The sequence below is a fragment of the Polyergus mexicanus genome, unplaced genomic scaffold (genome assembly GCF_030449975.1).
Source record: "Polyergus mexicanus isolate NDT 795.1 unplaced genomic scaffold, iyPolMexi1.0 SCAF_122, whole genome shotgun sequence".
NCBI classification, from domain to species: Eukaryota; Metazoa; Arthropoda; class Insecta; order Hymenoptera; family Formicidae; genus Polyergus; species Polyergus mexicanus.
In genome coordinates this window covers 26149-38042 of record NW_027223442.1, presented here as the reverse complement: position 1 = coordinate 38042, position 11894 = coordinate 26149, and the positions used below count along the sequence as shown (strand labels likewise).

General features: G+C 28.2%; 1 protein-coding gene across 6 annotated transcripts; it reads right to left on the bottom strand.

Moving 5' to 3' along the window:
* Positions 1-2698: 2698 nt before the first annotated feature.
* LOC138944226 (uncharacterized) lies at positions 2699-11427 on the bottom strand. Of its 6 annotated transcripts, none has more exons than XR_011448685.1 (8): positions 10497-11427; positions 9903-10012; positions 7741-7888; positions 7479-7661; positions 7248-7382; positions 6690-6892; positions 6088-6291; positions 2699-2735 (listed from the first exon to the last, which is right to left on the bottom strand). XR_011448685.1 is itself a non-coding variant. In XM_070315135.1 (7 exons), exons 2-7 carry the CDS (start codon positions 9915-9917, stop codon positions 6208-6210), a joined length of 768 nt encoding a protein of 255 aa, XP_070171236.1. In that variant the 5' UTR covers positions 9918-10012; positions 10497-11427; the 3' UTR covers positions 5799-6207. The 6 variants fall into 6 exon arrangements, 3 of the variants coding, with proteins under 3 accessions (XP_070171236.1, XP_070171237.1, XP_070171238.1); XR_011448684.1 differs by lacking the exon at positions 2699-2735 and adding an exon at positions 2862-3088; XR_011448686.1 differs by lacking the exon at positions 2699-2735 and adding an exon at positions 5168-5764.
* Between the last annotated feature and the right edge of the window lie 467 nt (positions 11428-11894).

Below are 11894 nucleotides of genomic sequence, written 5' to 3'. Positions count from 1 at the left end.
AAGCAGTGGTATCAACGCAGAGTACTTATCTGATGCGGACGATCTCGGCAAAGGCGTCACGATTTCGGCCCGCTATGTTGCCTTAATATAATCGAAATTATATTTATTTCAAAATGCTAACGTGTTAATCTTTATAGTGAAGAGCACGAACAATAGTGTCTTTCTCGAATAACATCTATATTTGGTGATAGCCGGGATCAAAGCGAAAAGTAAGTTTTTCCGAAGGAGCGATTGTGTGTGTAGATAACTACTTCGGTGTAAAGCATGACAACCGCTAAAGAATCCAATGTCGTCCAACGGTTGCATTTTTTCTCGTGTTCTGTATTATTGGAATTACGACATTAATGTCTTAATAATTTTATATTTATGATTCTCTAAACATAACAATGCGACGAGGTTTTACATTATCGCCAGTATCCTTCGCGTCAGACACATGTTTTGTTTTGATTTCGACTACTATTATAAGTATCGATGTTATTCGAGAAAGACTTTATTCTATATGATCTCCGTTACAAGGAGTGAGGCATTAGAATTTTAAAATTAATGAATAACGATTATTAAAGCTATATATGTATAGCGGGCCGAAATCGCGACGTCTTTGCCAAAATCGTCCGCGTCAGATACATTATTCGCTTTAATCTCAATTACTATTAAAGATATCGATGTTATTAAAGAAGGACATTATTCTACATGATGTCCGCTACAAAGATTGATGCATTAAAATTTTAAAATTGATAAGCTTACGATCATTAAAGCGATAAAGCGGGCTGGAATCGCGCCGCCTTTGCTGAAATCGTTCGCGTCAGATACATTATTCGCTTTAATCTCAACTACCGCTAAATATATCGATGTTATTGGAGAAAGACATTATTCTACATGATTTCTGCTACGCATGAAAATTTTAAAATTGACAAGCTTACGATCATTAAAGCGATAAATCGGGCTGGAATCGCGTCGCCTTTGCCGAAGTCGTTCGCGTCAAATACATTCTTCACTTTAATCTCGACTACCGTTGAAGATATCGATACTATTCGAGAAAGACATTATTCTATATGATCTCCGCTACAAGGATTGACGCATTAGATTTTTAAAATTAATAAGCTGACGATTATTAAAGCGATATAGCGGCCCGAAATCTCGATGTTATATAAGGCTGTTCTGCCTTTATAATGAACACAACTTAGAAAAAGATACAATTCGTAAAATATTAATGGCGTAATTTCAATAGCACACAGTAAAATAATGTAGTTCTTGAACAACGCGTCAATTTCTTTAAAAATTGCTATGATTTAAGAGATAGATTCATTAGACGTGAAGGACCCAGGCAAAGGCAACGCGATTTTGGCCCGTTGTATCGCTTTAATAATCGTAGCAGCTTTATTAATTTTAAAATTTAATGCGTCAATCCTTTTAGCGGAGATCATGTAGAATAATGTCTTTCTCTATTAACACCGATATCTTTGGCGGTAGTCGAAATCAAGGAGAAAAATTTATATTGCACGAGAGATATTGGCGATAATGTAAAAAATTTCGTCGCGCTATCATGTTTTAAGAATCATAAATATACAACTTTTAACACTTTAATGCCATAATTTCAACAATACAAAGTACGGAAAAAATGCAGTCATTGGACGACATCGGTTTCTTTAGCGTTTGCCGTGTTTTAGACCGAAATTATTTATTATTGCCGGTACTCTTTCTGAATAACGTATTAATTTATGCAAAAAATAATCTATATGTAAATAAATAATAAAAATTTTCTAACAATGTTTTTTCTATGACTGCGGTCGATAAGAGATTAGTCGATATAGATGCATAATATTTTGGTGGTTGGTCAATGAAGTTAAAAGATTATAAAATTTCTTTATCATAATTGGTTAATGCAGTGTTTCGGAACATCCGTAGTTTTTTTTCCAATCGTAGCGTAACCTATATTACCTACTGCATACATGACAGTTATCTTAACCTCGCGTATTTTTTTCTGTATTTATATTTAGTATGATCGCATTTATATTTTCAAAATATATATTTGTAAATTTTTTAGATTTTCTGATCTTACTGAAGTGTCATTGAATAAGCATTTTTTGTATGAAAATGTTTGGGTGCCATGAGAATGTACAACAAATTCTTAAATGTTGCAACAAGGTACATGAGTTTTCTTAACCTCGCGTGTTTCTCTCTATTATTATATTTATATCTAGTTATTATTTTTATAGTTTTTCAAAATACATATCTGTAAGCTTTTTAGATTTTCTAATCTTACAGAAAAGTGTCATTGAATAAACATTTTGTTCGTGAAAGTGTTTGGGTATTATAGGAATGTACAACAAATTCTAAAAATTTTGCAACGAGGTACATTATAATTAAAGTGAGTAATTTTATTATATTTTCATAATTCACATAATATTTTTAAGTATTGTGTTTTCTATTAAATTGAAAAAAAGATTGAATTGTGACGATGACAGTTATATGAGCAGAATTGTTGTACAAAGGAAAATGATTTAAAGTCATATCTATTAATATTACATCATGTTTATTTTGATTTTAGCAGACGATAATAATGTATAAAATAATTTGCAAACCACACATAGATCCAGCTTGCATTGAATATCAAGAAGCAATTTATTACAAAACACGAGAATCTTTTAAGCGAGAGTTCAATATTATAGTCTCCGCTAATAGAATCTTGTGATCTGTAATGAAATGATCAACGCTTATTCATCAACTTGTAATATCTGTTGAAGCAATAATGAAGTACATCAGCAATACTGGGATTGTGCAACTACATTATGAAATAATAATATAAATATTGTATGTTTTCTATTAAATTGAAAAAGGATTGAATTGTGGTAATAACAATTATATAGGTACGATTATTATACAAAGGAAAATGTTTTAAATTCGTATGTATTAATATCATATCTTATCATTTATTTTTATTTTAGCAGGTAACAATAACAGATATTAATTTGGAAACCACACACAGGTCCAGCGTGCACCTAATGTTAAAAAGGAATCTATTACAAAACACGAGAATCTTTTAAGCGAGAGTTCAATATTATAGTCTCCGCTAATAGAATCTTGTGATCTGTAATGGAATGATCAACGCTCATTCATTATCTTGCAGTGTCTATTGAAGCAATAATGATTTCGTGTGATTGTGTTAGAAGATTGAGTAGCATTTGTATTGTTTTTTAGTTAGTGAATAGATCATCGAAGACAGTGCTTTAGCATGCCATATCCAAATGCAGTATATTGTCTATTAACTATATCACAAAATAAAAATCTTACAATATTTTGCTCCTAACCGACTTCTCAATTTTACAATTACATTGGAGTGTATATATGAACACATTATTTTTCAAAGAGATAATCCCATATCAATGTGATAATTATATTTGTAATAATTATACATGAAAATCTACATTTATATACTGTCTCACATAATGTATATACATATATTCAAATATAATATTAGAATAGATATATTTATATATATATATGCGTGATATCATATTATGTAGCTACATATGTGTGATTATGTAGCTCATTCAGCATCATATACAAAATATAAAATAAAATCATGATAAGATTACAATAAAATATCAGAAAATATTATGTACCTAACTCCCATAGATATCATTTTTTACGATTATCACGCTCTACGAGAATTTTTAACTCAAGTTCGAATTTTATGGTCATTTGTTACTTTTTTCTTTTTATTATTTGTGATTTATCTCTTATTTTATTATAATTTTTACATTTCACGAAACTAAATAACGTCAGATGATTATCTTATTGTATATCACGAACACCGAATTTAATACCATATTGAAATGTTCATAGCATGCCTCCTTCACTTAAAAAATTGATCGGGCTGTTATAGTTGCGAAGGACATGATTGTCTCTTTTTTATGCTATGCGTACTAAAAGCATTTATTTGAATGTCAACGTACTTATGATTAAGATTTCGCAATTTTCTATTAAATATATCAAATATAAACGTTATATTGAAAATTTAATTTTAGTTACAGGAATCTTTTGCGAATCTTTGCGAAAATAAATGTTTTTAGAAATTAGTTTGAAAAGCAAAAATCATCATTTGTGACTATAAAATAAATAATACGTCAGTAAGTGTGACGCTTTCGATGATTAAGAAATCTGTGATCAATGAAATACATGCATTGTGATTAAAATAGCCCCTGATGTATATATAAAATGTTAAAAGATATCATAAATTAAAAAATAAATGAGCGAGAAAAATATTCTATATAAATTTGCAACATGAAACGGGATTTACTTCCTTAATCATATTTAATAATAAATTAATATTTTTATATTTCTGTGCGACACGTAACTTATCAAATCATGAAAAATTAAGATAAAGTAAATCGCAGGTTATCATATCTAAAGTCATATTTCTTTCTTTTTAATATATTTTTTTCAGTGTCGTCGAAATCGCTAATAAATAAATACAATGTCGTCAAAGTATACAATGTCGTCAAAACAGCTAATTCTTAGTTATGGTAAAGTTTGACGACGTCGTCGAAATATGCGATTAATTTGCTAAAACTTTGACGACGGTCGTCAAAGTAGCCAGAAGTCGTTGAAGTAGCCAATGCTTAGTAGAAATCGTCGTCAAAATAGCCGATTGACATAGATATATACACTTATAATGTATAAATAGCATATACATGTATATAATATATATAAATAAATGTATATAAATGTATATAATAATATAATAAAATGTAATAAGTATAGTAAATAAAATATATAAATTGTATATAAAACATATAAATTAGTGGCATTACATACGTTGCTTTTTCAAAAAATATAGCAGACAAGAACATATCTTGTATTTCGATATACTATACAATTTTACTAATGAAAGAAATAAAATGTAGATTATTGCATTTTTTTTAAATTGATAGTTTTATATGAAAATATTTATTATTATTATTATCTTTCGCATATCTATTATATAAAAGTTATATAAAACTATAAAAAAATAATAATAATAATAGATTTTATTAAAAATTTTAGAAATAGGTAAAAGTTGTAATACCTATTATTTTTAAATTTGTATAGAAAACAATTTAACACGTATAAATAAAGGCCTTACAATTGCTAAATTTGCTCACAATACACAATTGCTAAACTCTATTACAGTTGCAAAATTTCTATATGTACACCATTTATTTCAAATATATATATATGGACCGTTTATTTTGAAAGTGGTGTAAGTCCTTTTTTTTAAAAAATGAGATATGACGTAATTTATTCTTAATTTAGTGTAAACTTTTTGTTTATAACTAGTTAGTATTTAATATCTTAAAAAATGCCAATGCTTTGTTCAATTTAAAATTGGCCGGTAAAAGAAATTGCGTAACCATTGATTATGAAAGTGGTGTAAATCCAATTTCCATCACGATGCCAGGCATATTACATACGAAAAATATAAGAATATGCAGCAGCTATTACCTTATATATCTCCTGTGCATCATGAATATTTCAAAACACTGCCACATGAAGAGTATAAATAATTAACAATACCAATATCTTGTGTTAAGTTTAACAATATATAAATATAATTAACGTTCAAAATAAAAAATACAAATTCTATTTTATTTCTTGTTATTATTTATAAACAAAATTGGATTAATATGAAATATATTTTAAGTGATATTTGTTATTTCAAAATTGAAATTAAATGATATTTACAATTGACTAATTATGAAAGTGGTGTAAGTCCATTTGCAGCCTGGAAATATATATTATTTTAGTTAAATTCGCCTAAAAGAAATTTATATAATCAAATTACATATTGATAAATTAGTACAAACATTCCCAGACTTCACATAATTAACCTATATTTTTTAATTATCAGATCTGCTAACATGTAATTTTCTCGAAACAAAAGAAAATGGACTTGCACCACTTTCAAAATAAACGGTCCATATATATATAATAAATGGTGCATGCGTGTGCGTATGCGTGTGCGTGTGCGTGTGTGCGTGCGTGCATGTGTGTGTACGTATGTGTGTGTGTGTTCATATTATATTTATATGCATTACATTTACTTACCAATTGCAGTTTGTGAAAACTGATGATTTAAATCATCATTTTCCTTTTCCTTTACATATCGGTTTCTTTGCATACAGCTAGATCGACCAACTTCCTCCATTTTATTAATATGTCGGTGTATTAAATTGTCTCCATTTTTCTCTCTTGTAGCAATGTTAAACGCTTCTTCATCTCTTTCGTACAAAATACCATAACCATTCGCATCTGCACATAAAATATATTATAAATACATTTAGCATTCAAAATAGAAGTTAGAAGAAAAATTGAATTTTGACAAGATATATGTAAACTTTATGAGTGCACACATATATATTATTCTATATATACATATATGTATATTTCGTCGTATATCCATATATGTATATATAAAATATGTAGGCACACAATTTTTAAGATATTATTAATATTGTATATGTATTATTTTAAATATTGTATGTAAAAAATTATGTATACTTTTTTAAATTTATAATTGCTGATAATATTAATGATAAATATGAAATATATATGTACAAAATTAACGTGCGCGCGCGCGTGGTGTGTGTGTGTGTGTGGGCGTGTGTATGTGTGTATATATTATATTTATATGCATTACATTTACTTACCAATCGCAGCTTTGAAAATTGATGATTTAAATTATTATTTTCCTTTTCCTTTATATATTGGTTTCCTTGCGTACAGTTAGATCGACCAACTTCCTCCATTTTATTTATATGTCGGTGTATTGAATTGTCTCGATTTTTCTCTCTTGTAGCAATGTTAAGCGCTTCTTCATCTCTTTCGTACAAAGTACCATAATCATTCGCATCTGCATATAAAATATATTATAAATACATTTAGCATTCAAAATAGGAGTTAGAAAGAAAATGGAATTTTGACAAGTTATATATGTAAACTATATGAGTATAGTACATATATATATTATTCTATATATACATATATGTATATTTCGTCGTATATCCATATATGTATAGATAGAATATGTAAGCACACAATTTTTAAAATATTATTAATATTGTATATGTATTATTTTAAATATTGTATGTAAAAAATTATGTATACATTTTTAAATTTATACTTACTGATAATATTAATTATAAGTATGAAATTTTATATAATATTATATGCATTGTTACATGGAGATATGTAATAAATTTGCTCACCTTGCAAAGATGATGAGTAGGAGCTCAAGTTTGAAATTTGTGATGATACTTTGTATTTTTTTGCAGAATCCCAAGAACGTGTAATGGATGCACTTTCACATTGTACTGTTTCGTTTGTATTGCACAGTCGTTGACCTTTCATATTGATAAAATAAAATATAATGTTAAAATATAAGAGAGATATATATGAATTTTATATATATATACGCGATTAGAATTGTTTATAATTACGTTTTGCAGGAGGACATGGAGCAGGTGGCAAAATTGCACTTGTGCATGACTCTTCTTCGCTTTCGGATGAAGATAAAACTTTCCTCGCTCTATATTTTCTATAAGATTTAGTTTCTTTCTCAGTATCCATATCTGACGTGTATAAGGCCTTTTCTGCTTTCGCATCAGCTTTCTGTAAGGACGCTGAAAATGTTGTAAACATTTAGTATTATGAATAGGTAAAACTTAACAGCAATAAAAGCTATTTTATTGAAATACTTACAATACTCGCCAAAAATCCGATTAATTTTAAAGGAAGGCCAATCAGAATTTGGTATTTCCTCTTTTTCAATTGCCTTTCGCAGTCTTAAATCCATTTTGAAATGTGAAGGATATTTGCCCAGACAACACAAAACATCCTCAGGATCATCCTGAATATGTCCAGGACGGTTCAGGACATTTGTAGGATATTTTAAGATATTATTATAAATATATTTATAAAAATTTAATATGCATACATAATTATTTTTAGTTGTGTCAGCTATTTAATATAATTTAGAAATCTTAAGTATTATAATAAGTATTAATGTCCTATAAATGTCCAGTGGATAACCACTGGATGTCCGTAGGATATATCTGCCCTGTCTATTATATTGGATGTCTTTTGGATTTCCAGAGGATATATACATGTGCAATTGTTAACATTAATTTCGTTTAATATTAATAATTGAATTTGATGCGCACATTTTCATATATTCAAAATTATTATTTATTTAATATTTCATGAGAAATGTTACTGTTCGCAACATTCCAAAAACTTTACAAACAATAGTATTCAACCGCTAATTCGTTGGTTTACCGCTATGCGACACGCGAACTCGTATTTGAGATTTGGTCATGAGAATTATATAAAGCTTGCAAAGAGCAACTGACAGGAAATTACAAATGTAATTATTTTCTATCAGTTCAATTTCTGATGCAATCCCAACATAGGGAATTCAGATATTGGATTGTTTAGAAAATATTACACAACTCAAACCCGGGAGCCAAACCTATGGTAAAATATTCATGTACAGCACAAAAGCCTCAAATATTAAAGAACGGTGAACTATTTTTAATAGATTTTTAATATTGGCAGTAAATAATAAAACATAATTTTAATTTATATTTAAATTTTAAAATTTGCTCCTTGAAACATACGAAAAATATCCCTAACATATCCTATAAAAATCCTTAGGATGTTCCACAGGATCTCCCTGGATTCTGCAGAGGTTAATATACGGCTATCATTTACTCTTCCTCAGGACACCCAGAGGAGATCTGAGGATTACAATGGGATATCCTGAGGATATCCTACATGTATATCCTGGATGCCCTTTGGACGTCCTAAGGACATCCTTGTGCTGTCTGGGTAATGAGTTTATTTATTTATAACATTCAAAATATATTAAATAATATAAATATATTTTATAATAAATAAGTTTTTATGCAATTTAAAATTACTGTAATAAATACATGCAGAATTAAGAATTATTAAATTAATTTAAATCTTATAGAAAGATTACTTATATATATATGAAGAAATAAAGCTACTGGTCTTTTATATAGCATTTCTAGATAATTGGATCAGGTAGTCATATATTACTTTTTCTATCACATCAAAATAGTATTGAGTTGGCTAATATTTATTTATTATAAATAAATCGTCAGTACATACAATATATGATCTTACGTGTGCAAGATAATTTGTGCTTTTACATGTACAAGATAACTTGCGTAGTACATGCAGCTTTACAAAATAACTTAGTCCTTTAAGAAACAGCAAGAATTATACGTAGCATATATTTATGAAATATATTATTTGCTTAAAAGTTAGTTCAATTAGTTGACACATTTCTTCATCTTACCTAGCCCTCCTTTCTAAAGAAATCGTAAAGCTGCATGTAATATATAAGTTATCTTACACATATAAGGACATATACACTCATAATTTATTTATAATAAATAAATACTATTTGGATATGATGATGTGTATATAAAAAGTAATGTGATAAGTAATTACCTGATTTAACTATCAGAAATGTTACCCAAAAGGAAAATGTATAGCCACAGAACATCTGATGTAAATATTGCAGAAAGTTTGTTGCTTTAACAAAATAATCTACAAATAATTTGGATTGTTGAAATATATTCAACTCTTAAATCAGTACGTATACAAGATAATTCATATAATATATGCATCTTTACGAATAACTTGAATCATTAAAATTAGTTTAAGAATTGTATATACAATTAAACAAACAATATTCTTGTTATTTTTCAAAGAAGCAAGTTATTCGTAAAGATATATGTATTATGAGAGTTATCTTGCATACGCAATAATAATTTAAGAGCATACTAATGATTCGAAAACATATATATTAAGGATTTATTTCTTATTCTTACCTGATTGAACTGCATAGATGTTTGTTAAAAAGTGTATAAGTGTTTATATGTATTATATAAGTTTTATATAAATTTTATATATGAAATTGTTTTTATATAAAAAATCCTTCCTGTAATATGTTTAAATTAGATTAGTAATTTTAAATCCTATCTGCAGTAGTACATATGCTCTTAAATCATTATTGCGTATGTAAGAAGAAACTCATAAAATATATTTTATATTATAAATGTTTCCTATATAATTCATATATAATTCTTGTTAGTTTTCAAAGACCCAAGTTATTCGTAAAGATGCATGTATTATACAAGTTATCTTGTATACGCAATAATAATTTAAGAGCATATTCACAAATTTATATATAATCTTCTTTTTATCCTGCAATATATAAATTAGATTAGTAATTTTGACCTGTAGCTGCATACATTTATTATATCCATAAACGTACATTAAAGTTTTTGTTTACTTTTAATTACTTTAATATTATGCTGCAAGAGAGAAATCCTTCATTCTATTAGGCACAAACAGTTAAACAATAGCTATTGCAAATAGAGATGTTCAAGTTAAAATAAAATAATATATATATATAAACTCACTCTGCAGTAGTCCCTGTTGAATAATTTCCATGGATTTCATACGTTATGGAGAACTTTGTATGATTATATATTAACAATACTGAAACATGCTTCATCTATTTTAAGCGATGCATTAGCATCGAAATAATCGAATTGAAAAATTTTTCTACTTCCACTGAAAAATAAATGTATATTTATAAATTATTCATAGGACATGCATTAACCTTACAGATTGTGTTTTACCAATATCATTTATACTTATCTGTAGTTACATATGATGCATGACGAATAACTATATGATGACACTCCTTTAATAAATGCACTCAAATATACTAGATTCTTATATATGTATGCCTATATTACTGTTCGCAGTTATTCATACTGGTTTTTGACAAGTATTTAATGTTAAATTTTCTAGAGTGCAACGTTATATAGCGTAGCACTCTTCCATTTATAAAAAAGTATGCAAAATCTTCCTGATACTTTTGGATAGTTGAATCTATAGAATACACACACATATTTTATAATAAGCATTATAGAATACACACATTTCTTATAAACATATGTATTGCGATGTTTTGTTCTGTTTTTACACGTAGGATAAATTACTTTTGTGGTGTTTTATTTTTTTCTAATATAAATGAGATATATCTGATCCAACTATCCACAAATATTCACTTTTTTATAAATGAAAGCGTACGAACACTACATTCTGAAATTTTGCACACTTAATTAACCTATACCTGTCAAATTAACCTATACCTGTCAAAAGCAAGTATGGATGCGATGCGAGCAGCGAGCAGTAACATTACGAAGCGCCGTTAGCGCAATCTTTCGTCAAAGACGCCAACCGTACAAGAATACATTGCCATTATTACATGTGTGTTGTGTACGTGTATATATACGTGTAGCATTATACCACTATATTCTATGCATGTGTTGTATACATATATAGCGGTAAAGGGGACGATGACGACGATGATGATGATGATGATGGTGACGTTTCTTACATAAAAATTTCCACATTTCGACTTTGCTTCGTAATATCTTTGCTTTATATAGAACATGCAGAACGAAAATGAAGACACTTTCCTTATACAAATCGAACCCAAGCTATCGATTATGCTTATCAAGAATTCGATCGGTTCAGTCGTTATTCAGATCTGGTAATCTAAGGTACTCTCAACTATCCGACTCGCGTATAGATACCCGGGGTGCCTCGCTGTTACTACACGCGGTCTTTGCTTCGCGTGACTTGGCGCGAGACACTACCGTGTCTCTTGATATAATATATATTTCGTATACTTTGAAAATTATAAGATTAAGATTAATTAAAGATTAATTAAAGTTATAAGATTATAAGTTAAGTCTAATAAGAACTCGATCGCTTCAGCCGTTATTCAAATTTGAAAATCTCAG